The sequence below is a fragment of the Vidua chalybeata genome, chromosome 5 (genome assembly GCF_026979565.1).
Source record: "Vidua chalybeata isolate OUT-0048 chromosome 5, bVidCha1 merged haplotype, whole genome shotgun sequence".
Taxonomy (NCBI): Eukaryota; Metazoa; Chordata; class Aves; order Passeriformes; family Viduidae; genus Vidua; species Vidua chalybeata.
Window position 1 is genome coordinate 25,771,498 of NC_071534.1, and position 12,781 is coordinate 25,784,278.

Consider the following 12,781-nt stretch of genomic DNA (forward strand, 5'->3'; position numbering starts at 1 on the left):
TAAGCAGCACCTAGACTGCCTGGAGGAAACAATTATTTGCTGCTTTCATTAGGACACCCTCATTTCTCTCATTTTTTCAATGCTTTCTCACATTTCAGAAATCAACCTCAGCTCTGTATAAGATGAAATTCTATAAGCTCCTGTGGCTGCAGATGCCCAGGAACTGCCTGCTGGAAACAGACATTGCTGGATGAGTGCCCACCTTGTGAGTACAGAAGGATCTGCATCTCCAGAAGAACACAGGTGAAGACCTGGACCAGGTTCTCCAGGCCCAGCAGCTCAAAGACTTCCCTCAGAGGGTAGTCAGAGAGCGGTAGCTCGTTGGGCCCAGGTCTCTGGCAAATGATGGGCTCGTAAACCCCATAGAACTTGAGCGACCTCCCCGGGGGTGGCAGGGGCACCTCGTACAGGATGTTGTGGATGTAGCTCTCCAGGGGCAGAGGTGGTGGCTGCTGGGAGGTCACTGCCTTGTAGAGCTGGATCAGGAACTTCTTGCAGGCTTGCATGAAGGGCAGAGGGGTGATGAGGCAAATGCACTTGGAGACGTAGAGCGTGTCCCTGCTGATGTCGTAGGAGTTGTAGCGCTGGAGCTTGGCGAGGGACGTGGCGTCGCCCTCATCGATGCTGCTGGCCAGGGAGTCCATGCTGCAGGAGGAGGAGGCGCAAACGCTGCTGTACTGCTCTGCGTTGTGCATCTGGTAGAGCGTCTGCATGGCTGTGCAGATCTGCTTGCTCGTGACCTCCTCGTAGAAGGTGAGCACAAAGCCGTACGTGCGGGAGCCATCCTCCCTGGTGATGATGAACGAGTGCAGCTGCGGGTCTCTGTTATCCGCCTGCGTCCTGAAAGACAGCCCCTTGGGCATACACAGCTAAGAAAGGAGAAAAGAAATAGACAGAGTTACCTAAGACCGTTTTATTTTGCTATTCTTGCTATACAGGCACATTCTTTTTGTCCTCTGCATCACAACAAGCCATTTACCTTCAAAAAAAAAAAAAAAAAAAAAAAAAAAAAAAAAAAAAAACAAGAACAAAACAACTGATGCTACTTGAGAAGGAGACATGACTGAAGAAAGGAAAGCACCCTCCAAAATAATCCATCTATTAAGTCATTACGACTCATTTTCATTACTTGCTCAAACTGTTTTCACTACTGAATAGCCTTTGTGTCATTTATTTAAGTATCATATAAAAGCATCCAGCTTTGCTCTCATTTGCATATATCAGTACTTGAAAATCAGAGTGAAGGAAGCATCTTATACCACTGGATTTAAATTACATAGACTTCTTGGAATTCTTTGATCTTCCCTAATTTTCTGCGGGAAAAAAACAACAAACAAACCAAACCCCAGCTGACTGGCAGCTATTACATGTACTTTCTTCTCTAAGTGCTACCAAATAGCTTAGGCTGGATAAAAGGAGGGGCAGGGAGGGAAACACCCAAAAATCTATGAAAGCCTCATTTTTGATTTACCACTCAGCAAAATCCCTTGCAGTGATTCTGCTACACTGGGTGTTTCTCTGAAGCATGGCCCTAGTGATAAATCAAGGCATTCTTCCAGACATTCTTTGGGAATGCTATCAACCATCTAATACAAAATAACAAACACCCAGAAAAACTTGTTTGAATTGCACATTAGTAGGAAACTCCTCATGCTCTAGCTTAATAAGTATATTTATAAACAAAGGACTATAGCTTTATTTGTACCATCTGAAGAAATAAAAGGAAAGAAGAGAAGGAGAATCTTCAAAGTATTCCTTTTCAAAAAAGGCAACAGTAGAAGCCAACTTTTACCACAGTATGTGAACCTAGGCACAACTGAGTATGTCCCCTAATGTCTCATCTTGACCAAGAGTTAATTCCTGTGATGCTGGAAGAGGTCAGGAGAAATAATTATATATTTTCAGACACATCCTGCCCTGAACTTCAGCAGTGCATCTTGCAGAGACCATTCAACAGCCTGGTAAAGCTGGGAATTAGGCAAGCGGTCCAGACTCCACAACAGGCTATCAGGCTCCTAAATTATCTAGGACAGCTCTCATATATTGCTCAAAAAGGTAATACGTAGGGAAATAAGTAGCCTGGAGTTGGCAGAAGAATTTAATTCAATTGATGGGCTCTGCTGACACAAAGCATGAAATTGCAGCTTGAACTATTTCTGAAGAGCAGCCACATTTTTATTCAAGAGCTTTATAGTTTTTATTGAGGCATTAAGAGCAGGGCTATGGTTAAGGCTTCTCCAATAAAGAAGCAGTAAAAATCCTTGTTTCACACTTTATTTAAATTTATTATCCACAATAAATACCTCAACCTCATTTTTGGCAGGCTTGCTTAATAAAATTTTATTTCTAGAATATGGGCTTTCAATGGTGGCTGTTAGCCTTATCAAAGCCAACCAGGCTGAAATCATAGGCTTAAATCTCAATGCTATCAGTGATTAAATTTTCTTCACTTTACAGAAAAATACCTGGACAAGCAAATTAGATATACTATTACAATCAGACACAGATAGGCATCAGGGAAATTCAGAGCAGCTGAGACTGTTTCAGAAGGCTGTTTAAATACATTTCCTCCAAACCTTAATTATTATTCCCTTGTCCTTTATATATTGGGTAAGCACACACAAAGGGATGGCCATCTATTAAGTTTCAGCCACAACTTGACACATGCAGAATATTGACCTTTTAAGACCCTGGCTGCAAACCTTGCCCCAGAGACTTCTGCTGTTGTTAGACCTATAAGAGGACATGGAAAAAGCAAAGGAAAAAAAAAAAAAAAGATGGGAAGAACCGAGGCAGGAGGAATGACCAGGAGTCACTTAAGAAGCTAAGATCAAAAGGAAGAGCCTGTAATCATTTTCCAGCAACAGAGAAAGCTTTGAATTTGTGGTTAATGCATGAAAACTTTCATCTTCGTGCCTCGCACATCAATCATTTCCCATCTCATCTGTGTCACACATGCCAGAGGAGAGTGCTGGAGAGCAGCTTGGGATGTGCTAAGGGGGGTGAAATTTTAGCCTGCCGGTGTGAATCTGGCTCACTAATGCTGAGAACACAGTCAGTCACCTGCATTGCATCTTTGTATAAACACCTAAAACTATCCAAGATTACTGATCAAAGGACAGGATTTTGGTTTCCTGAGCACTTTACTATTTAACTATTTACTATTAATAATTTATTTACTATTTAAAGGTATCCATCAGCAGAAAACCGTGGAATCACACCAGATTTGCAATAAGGCTTATAACCAAGATGGTTTATAAAAACAAAAGGAAGTTACACCAGGATAGATAAAGAGGTATCAGCTAATCCATAACCTGTCTCTGGAACTCCTGAGTAGCAGATACCCTTTCCTCAAGCACAGAGGCAGGACACACATACCCACCATAATCCCTGCCTCCTCCCAGCCATCATCATTTGCAGGTATTTCTGAACCAAAAGTCCCCTCTGGACCACTGCCCACCACCATTGGTTCACCTCTTCTCCACTAGATCTTTATTTCACTTTTTAAGCCTCTACATATTTCTCATGTTCACAACATGCTGTGGCAGCAAGCTCCATACCCAAATGGCACTGTGGGTGAGGGGGTGGAGAGAAAGATGCTTTTGTGTTAAAGCCTGCTTCTTCAAATGCCACCAGGGAACCTTTAATTCTTTTATTTTAGTACATGAGACATTAAACAGATAATGGTTCCTTGAGTTTTAGAAATACAGGCAAAGATTTATATACCTTGATGAATCAGAGGGCTAAAATAGGAAGCTCATATTCTAAAAATTTCTGTATCTCTTTACTGAGAACTTTAGTTTGGTACAATGCTTCCAGAATGGTCACAGAAGATGGTGTGTGAGGTTAGGCAGGGATAATCACAAAAAGCAGAGGAGGGAAAGACACAATTCCCTATTAAAGAGAGCTCTGTACTTTGACATATGCTTTGAAACAGAGAGAAAACATTACTCCCTTTGCAGCTTGATTGCTTGGGATTTCAGGGGGCTATTTTTAAAACAACAGGATGGTTCCAGAAGGCAATTGAAATTCCTTAGGCATCCAGCAAAGCCAGAGTTCTCACAAGTTACCCTTCAAGGATTTATGCATTTTCTTCTCTGAGGAAAATTGCTTCTGGAAGTTCACATAAAGCAAACACATAAGCAGAACTAATACAGCAAGGCAAGATCAGAAAGGCCAATAATTGCCTCGGGAGATTCCAGGGAGGTGGATATTACATTAAATGATGTTTCAGATCAAAACAATAAAAAAAATTTCCAAAAGATAATTTACAAGATCGTTAAATACTGCTGCTGTTAGTAAATGCTTTTTTTTTCTCCAAGACACATTGCAAATGAAAGATGTGTTCAATGCAGTTCAGCTCAATTATTTTAATAGGTCTCTTGCTGGTTTTAGCATTCCATTTTTGTCCAATCATCTACGGTGATCAAACTTCATGAATATTAGACATTCTCCACTGTAACGTGAGAGACAAATAACACAGCAATTCCAGCTGCTGTATTCCTGCTGCACACCCCTCATCACTTCATACTGGAACACCCCCAATGCAAAGGCAGAACTAAAAGGCATAAATAACCTTGGCAGCTGAGCTGTTACCATCTTAACTCCTGATGAAGCATTGCTCTGAGTCCTTCATGCCTTCTGTATCAGTGATGTGGAGACCAGCCCAAATACCAGCCCAACTCCAGCAGCGCACATTTGGAAGCAGAAGACAGAAATCCCCAGCTGTCAGCAAGCAGAGGGAGTGGCTGGGCTCATCTCTGCCTTTCTGTGCAAGTGCAGTGCCACAGCGTCAGCTCTCTGTGTCACTGCTACTCCCAGCTCCCTTGCTTTCCTGCTAAATTTGTCAGAATGCAAAAAATAAAATTTGGTGGAAATTGAGATGAACTCCAGATTTCTACATCTTCATGACTGCAGGGAAGTTCCAAATGCATTTTTTTTCCATTTGAAAAAGCCAACTTAATGTGGGTTTTATATATTCCCCATCTCTCCATCTGCTGGGTGAGATTCTTCTGATTTCTGACTTGCACCATACAATGAGGTCAGTTCTATTTTGAAGCAGGTGGTGTGCTGTTCTGCCTTCTCAAATGCAAAGCTCATCTAACCTAGACTGGGGGAAGGGCCTCCCTAATTTTCCAGTATTGACTTAGACCCAATATACATTTTTGAAAACAGCTAAAATATTGTTCAATGTTACTGCTACAACAATTGGTTATTTTTAAATTAAGAAATATATGCCATTTTCTGTACTGGGAAGCTCAAATACCAGTAATCTGTTGTCTTTGTCAGGTTATGCTCTTAACAAGTGCTTTGATGATTTTGGAATCATCCTTTAATTACCAGCTTTTCAGAAGAATTCCCAGTGGATCATCAGTCTTTCAGTTGTCACCGCCCCCACTCCAGGAACTGTTTTCCCCTCCTTTCCCAGTCCACGAGACTCAGCCACACAGATGCTCACATCAAATATAACTGAGAGGAAAGAGATGTACAGGAGATGTACTGGTGCAGAGGTGCCATTAAAAGTGATGACCCAGCAAAAGCTGCGGTTTGTAGCTAAGTTCCAGCTTCTGCATAAAGATTCTGCTTTCCCTTGTCTGCAGAATCAAGGTGTTTTGTATTCAAAAACCCCACATGGATATCAGTACCTTAAAAATTCCTTGATTTGCCTCCTTCCTACCTGGGGATAGGTATTCTAGGTGATCACACCCCTCCTCACTCAGTCCCTGGGATGGTGCTTGGACTTGTTTCATCACGCAGCACACTTAGAACTAATGAGGGAACGCAGCACTTTTGTTCTGTCTCAAAGTATTCTGTGTTTTCCCAACACCTCTTCCTCTACAGCTTTTCATGCAGCATGCCCAGTGAGTGCTCTTAGTCCCAGCAGAAGCACCACAGCCACAACAGCACAAGAGCATCACAAGGGCTGGCTGTAAACAGCCCAGGAACTCTTGAGGGCTGATGCTGTTGGTAACAATTTGAGAAGAGAGTTTTTCTCTACCTACCATGTTGACGGCATCCTGGTCAAAGGGGTTCCACTCAATGTTCTGAGGATAATGGGCCAAAACTTTGGACTTGAAGGTTCTTCTTAGGGGGCTCTGGTCGAAATTCTCTCCTGCAATAAATGAAGAAATAATGACTCGAAACAGCAGTGAGGCTTCAGAGAGAGATGACTTGGTTTGTTTGTTTTTTTTTTTTTTTTCCTTTTTTTGGTCAAATCTGATGGATATTTTGAATCTCAGAGGAACAACTTTTAAAAGAGAAACAGAAAAGATTCCTATTCAGTCTGACTGCTGAAATTTTACAGAAAAAGACCTTGCAATCAACTGGATTCTTGACCTTCTCCTACAGCTCGAGTATCTAGAGATGGTTTACTTAGTCAGTGAAAGAGCATTTTCCCTCAAAGTTTGTTAGAAGCTGTCTTTAAGGTTAATAAAAAATATGAACACCTCTTGGCTATTGTAAATTATTCAAGCATTCATTATAGATGATATTTTTTATATTGCAAGTCCTATGTGACAATTAAACATTTATTTTTTCTACAACAAATTTCAAGGACATTCTTTCTCCACACAAAGAATCCAGCAAGTGCAAAGAGGAAGATTGAAATTAGACTTCAAGCAGAAATGCATCCAGTTATCAGCATACAAATACTGTATTTCACAGTGATGTTGTTAATGGAGTTTCCCTCACTGGATTGTCTACAGTATGCAAAACAGTAATCAAAACAAGGAGTTCTTAAAATCTATTAATTAAATGACCATCTATTACACTATCACACAAAACGAGCTCTTCCAACAGCACTCACATGCACATTCTGAGGAGGGGTTTGAAATCTTTTCCTTCCCAAGTAATCTCTAAGATTTTAAAGATATTGTTACTTTTATACAATACTTATTTTGAACACAGGATTTAGACACATTGCAGCATCATAGTGGTGGAATCATCACCCTTAGAAGTGTTCAAAAAACATGTGAATGTGGCATTTGGGGATATGTTTTAGTAGCAAAAAGGCAGTGCCAGGTTTAACAGTAGGATTTGATAATCTATGAAGATCCTCCTCAAACTCAGTTGCAAGCTCAGACCAAGTACACCAAAAACAGAGACCATATCTCTATTTCAGAACATGGCAGTAGAATAACCTCTTATTTTGGTCCAAAAGTTCTTTGCAGAGCCATTAAAGACAGTGTCATCCACCAATTCCCAAAATGTCACAAAATAAAGATCCCTTCAAGCAAAGGCAGCAAAAATTTTCTCTCCAGGTATGTACTTAGACATACTCAGCAACATTTTTAGCTCTCAGAATCAAACAGTAATTAACATGCTCATATAATCAAACAAATATGCACAAGGTTATTTCCCAATTAGATCTTCCATCATTCTCACATCTGAGAGTTTACCTTACAAGTGTGACTTGGCAGAAAGGCAGGTATTTGATACTAAATTTATTTGGTTGCTTCTACTAAAAGTAGGAAGGGAATATCTGGATGACTTAATGAAGTTCTCTACTGCTAGCAGTTAAGTGACTGCTGAAGTTTAAATTTCTTTGAAGGTTTCCTTTCTCATGACAAAAAAAAAAAAAAATAGAAAAAGTTTTGGTTATCAAGTATAAGCATTGCTTTAAGAAATTCAGCTGCCCAAAGCCAGCAGTTACAATGTCCCTGTAGGCTGACAACATGGATTCATTTTACACAGGAAAAAAAATGGCACAAACAACTTACCTTTGTAGAGTCTCTGCAGTGTTTGCATTTTACCATTCCAGTGGTTTGAGAAAAATATAAACTTAAGGTAAAACACACATAGAGAAAATAAAATTCTCTCAATCAGTGATCATGAGGGAAAAGCAAAGAGCCAAGACGCCACACTGGAGTAAATCAACCTGTCATTAGCTTGAAAGGACATGACATTGCACCCTCCATACAAAGCTGCCTCATGGAAAGACAAGCAGGGCAAGCTTTTAGAGGAGATACAAAACTAGGAAAAAACCAATACAAGGATGTGACAGGAGCAGCCTGTGTGTGAGGGTGAAATGCCATCATTTGCCCAAACTAGCAGGAAAAACCTCAACTCTCACCAAAACCAGATGAAAAGCACGGACCACAACAGCCAGCTCCACACTGACAAGCAGCTGGAAGAGAACCACAGGGAGCAGAATCTTCTTGGCAAACATGAGGGAAGGGGTCTGGACTGAAAGGTACCTGGTACTATCAGCTCTCAGCCTTGGTAGTTCTGAACTGCTGAGTCACACGTGGCAGAGAGAATCTACTTAGCTGTTATTCTAGATGAACAGTGAGTTTCCATTAAACCTCCCCACATGCTTTTAAGTGCTTCTTTGCTAACTTTCCAAACAGGATTAGCAAGGCACATTTAAAGTGAAACAAGTATTAAATGCAAATTTAATCCATTTGCTAAAATACTAATGGCCAGATAAAAGTACTACAAATATGGACAGGAACATTGTATTTGATGCATGCTGCCCATGACAACAGCACAATTCTGACACAAATTAAAAAATTTGGTTTGAATTTAATCCTTTTGCTTTCAGGATATTTAAAAAAAATTCAAGTACTTCTAAAAATTGTGTAAAATGTGTCAGATTCAACTTCCATTTCATTTGGATCCTACATCCTGTTAATGGTACTCTTAAACTTGTGCCTTCCTTTAAGGAGCTGGCTTTTAAAGGGACATTTAGTTTCAAATTAAAAGCAAATAGTGATGCATGCTAGATCAAGAAAAAACTGTGCTAATTAAATTTCAAAACAAAAAGATTGGTCAAAAATCAGAAAACAAGCCTATTCCATGTTCTGGATGAAGGATACAATTACTAGAGAAATGCAACTACAGCCATGAAGTTGTTAATCATGATGACTTTCAAAAGAGTGATCCTACATCAAAATTTAGCAATCTTCAGTTTTAAACAGCTCTGTTTCAATTAATTGTCATAGTGATAGGGACACAAAGCTTTGTACCAAATAGGCAGAGGCACCCTCTGCTCCAGGGAATGCCAACTATCTGTCACTCCTTCCAAGCTCTGGAACAGACAGGAATGCCTGTGACTACAGAAACAAAAATATCTTTTATTCCTTTAGAGGAATGTACTGGGAGCACAGCTATGCACAGTGCTCCTGGTGACCACCTCTGTGACAGCTACCTCCAAGTAAAAGTGCTCAGCACACCCAGCTATGGCCTCTCCCTGCAGATGGAATTTTGTTAAGCTTATTTAATAACAGGATGACCCTGCATGAGAAGCAAATAATACACAATGTGTGAGTGAGAAAACAATGTGGGCACAGGAATAACAGTGCTTGGCTGGGGAGCAAGCAAGCTGTTAATTGTCAGACCCAGGAACTGGTTAGTTTAAGTAGTGCAGAACTGCTCTGCTGCTTTTCTTACATGCCTCCCCAGGATGCCAAGGTGGCAGTGAGAGGATGATCAGAGTTCAACGACATTAACTCAAAGTTCTTATTTCTGACTTCACATTCTCATAATCTCACAGCAGAGGATGGAGATTATATGAAAGGGAGGACTGGGACAAGGCAGACCAACCAGTTTTAATTCCAAAGTTTTAAAATCTGAGTTGTCTCTAAGACGGTAGTGGATTTTGGGAGGGCTGAGGAGGAGGGCAGTGTCTAACCTGCCTTTTGCATGCCAATATGTAGAGGAATTGATGGATCATATTTAAGCAGGAAACCACAGCGGGGATGCACACCCTGTCAATATATCTAAATTATTTGGAAATTTTTGGGGGGTATGTGTCTATGTGAACCTCACCAGTACTGCTATTTAAATCTAGACTGCAAAATAATCTTCCCTGAGGTGTCAGGAAAGTTTATTTCTCTGTAGCAGAAACTGGTGGAGCTGAACCTTTCAGTCCCCTCTACTCACAAATCCACATAACTAAGCCTCATTAGATTTCTGGGTGAGTATCCTGTAAAATGGCCTCATGCAAGACATTGTTCAGTCTATTATGCACAGAGATCTAGCACAGTCTCCTCTTCACCAATATAGTGACAATATATTGACATCACTAGTGGGATTTTGCTGGAGAACCACATCTGCCAAGAGAGCTTCAAGAAAGAAAACAAAATTTTCCAAATATCGATTTAAATTAGGTAAAATAATTAAGAAGTCCAAGAGGTTTGGTTTTGATTTGGATCTGTGATTTTCAATTTGATTCAAGAGGAGTTAGAAGACTGAAAATAAAGAAATAGAGAGGTCCTGATCATTGTTTTATCCTTAACCCCTCTTTACCTGAGGTTTTGTCTGCAGTGTCTGAGCTCTTGCCATGGAGATCTGCTTGCAGATATTGGTACAAGACTACACAACATAACAAACAGAAATAAAAAAAACAAGTATGAACAAAATGAAAATATATACAATGTACTGGGGAAGGAAAAAACCATGAAGCAGATGTTAAATATTCCCCCTCACAATCTCACTTCCCCCCACTACTGGCAAAGGGTAAATCCACATGATAAATAAAACCTTCCAGGACTGGATTACTGCAGAGGTGCTGAATGCAATGACAAACATGGCAGAAATACTTGTCAAAATTAGTAACAAGATTAAATTCTCAGTACTTCAAACAACATACTGCTTTACAGCTTCCCTATTATGAAAGACACCTTTGTTCACATATTGAGCCCTTCTAGAGCCTGAGAAACTCAGGAGAAAAACCACACCAGTCCTTCAGCTAGTGTTGAACTAAACCCAAGAAGTTTTATTTAGTATAATACTGTTAGCTATGTTGTTACACCTTCAATTCAGTACTGCATGCCATTTTCAGGACTTACTGAAGTTATCTAATAGCTCTAGTCATCATTTCTGTCTCATAACTGGGTGTTTTTGGACTAAAAGTTGAAGAAATAAGCTATGTTTAGAACTTGGATGAACAATTTTAATGTGTTTATTTAATGGTAGCAACAGCTACCACTTCTAAAGGAAGAGCTTCCTGCTAGCACGTCTGAGGTTTTTTCTAACTGGTTTGCTCATCTCCTGCAGACAAACAAAAATGTTTCCACAGATGCCTTGGCATTTCTGTGTCAAAAAAAAAAAAATCACATTCACATACTACACAAAGGCATCACACAATCCTCCTCAAGCTAAATCTTTTTATGGAGCTGGCACCTAGGTTAAAGCTGCAGTACCAGTGACCTCTCTGGTGATTCACTCTCTAGGTGTACATTCAGAGTAGTTCTGCTACAACCTCCTACTTGAGTGCTAATCCAGACACCAGTGTAGTCAACATAGATAGTTCTGCCAAGGCCAGATTTTTTTGGGAAGGCAACCCTCAGCAGAGGGCACAGGAGTTCTTTCAACAGAGATTTTTAGACGTGAATTTGTACTTTAGGATAATTTTGTCTTTTCTTTATGAGGCATCTGAAGATATTCAAATCTGTAGGATGATGTTTCTCCACCCCATATGTCTTAAGTAATTTCATTCTAATTTTAAGGTGTTTGAACTAAAAAATTGCATAAGTATTAAATTAAAGGAAACAAAACAATTGTCAAAACTAGAGAGATGCCTCCTACAAGATGGCCCATATCCACACTACCTTTACAAATTTCTCTGCCAGGCTGTCCTTTCAGCTCTCCCCTAAAGATTTTAATTCCAAGGGATTTTGGCACTGAGCTTCCACAGAGGTAGCCAGCACCTCTGCAACAGGAAGAGTGAAAAGGAGCAACCTGTGAAACAATGCATAACCAGGTGCTCTAAGACAGGCTCTGGTTTGATGCCCATTTCAGTACTTTGACCATTTATTATCATCAATCACATGGCTAAGCAGTCACAGAAGTTCTATAAAAACTTCTGCACAGGAAGTCAAATTGCCAACAATTATACAAACACAGAGCTATGGACACTCCCCTGTGTTGTACCACCTAATTCTTTACAAAAACACAGTGTAATGAAACACTATTAGTGCCACAAATTAATTACACTTGGAAAAGATACAGTATTTTAAAAATTCTATTACAAAGGAGATTTGTTCACATAAACAAGTACGTCTAAATAAAAAAGAAAAGGTTCTTAAAATGAGAAATTTAGTTTGCCATAATCTCTTCCTTTGGTCCTTGATTAAAATACTAAACTATCTGCCTACTGAATAACACTATACAGCATCTGAATAACACTATACAGCATCAACACAGTCAGTCTTAAAATAGCCCAAGTCCCAGCTGCCAAGAGAGCATAGACATGTCACTACATTAGCGAGTAATTATGAATTACACCATCCCTTTTACCCAGAACTGCATTATGATCTTGTCAAATCCAAAAAATCAAATCAGGCCAGTTTGGGTGATTTTTTGCAGTGGAGCAGGTGGACTTTAATAAACAGGTGCCCAAGGCATGGCGCTCCTACACAATTACCTTGGAGTCTGTCTCCAAAGGCTGAAGACATTAGCAGGCAACAGTGGAGCAGGTATATGACCTGACTTGTACTTATAAGTACAGGGAATTAGTTATACTTTGGGCCTTTATTTTCTCTAGAAATCAAGGTGTGGAATTCACTCATACTTTTCCTACTGCCTTTACAAGTATGGGCTCCCAAACTAGGGAAAACATGCCCCAGGGATCCTTGGCTGATCCTGTTCATACACAAGTGGCATATTTTCTTTTCTGTTACATTTTTATATTCAAATCTGCTGTATTTTTTGAACACTTGATATGAAATGAATGAGCATTTTTACTAATAGAGAAAACAATCTGCGCAACAATTAAAATTCATTTAAACTGAAGCTTCACACATCATTATTCTTAAACTGCTTGCTAAGTCTTTGTTTA

General features: G+C 39.9%; 1 protein-coding gene across 1 annotated transcript in view; it reads right to left on the minus strand.

Moving 5' to 3' along the window:
* Positions 1 to 12,781, minus strand: part of DENND5B (DENN domain containing 5B) — a 105,415-nt gene that overhangs the window by 50,588 nt on the left and 42,046 nt on the right. Inside the window, exons 2-3 of the mRNA XM_053943765.1 lie at positions 6,003 to 6,112; positions 203 to 869 (exon numbers count right to left, since the gene is read on the minus strand). Coding sequence (XP_053799740.1) covers positions 203 to 869; positions 6,003 to 6,112 — 777 coding nt within the window. The remainder of the gene's footprint in view (positions 1 to 202; positions 870 to 6,002; positions 6,113 to 12,781) is intronic.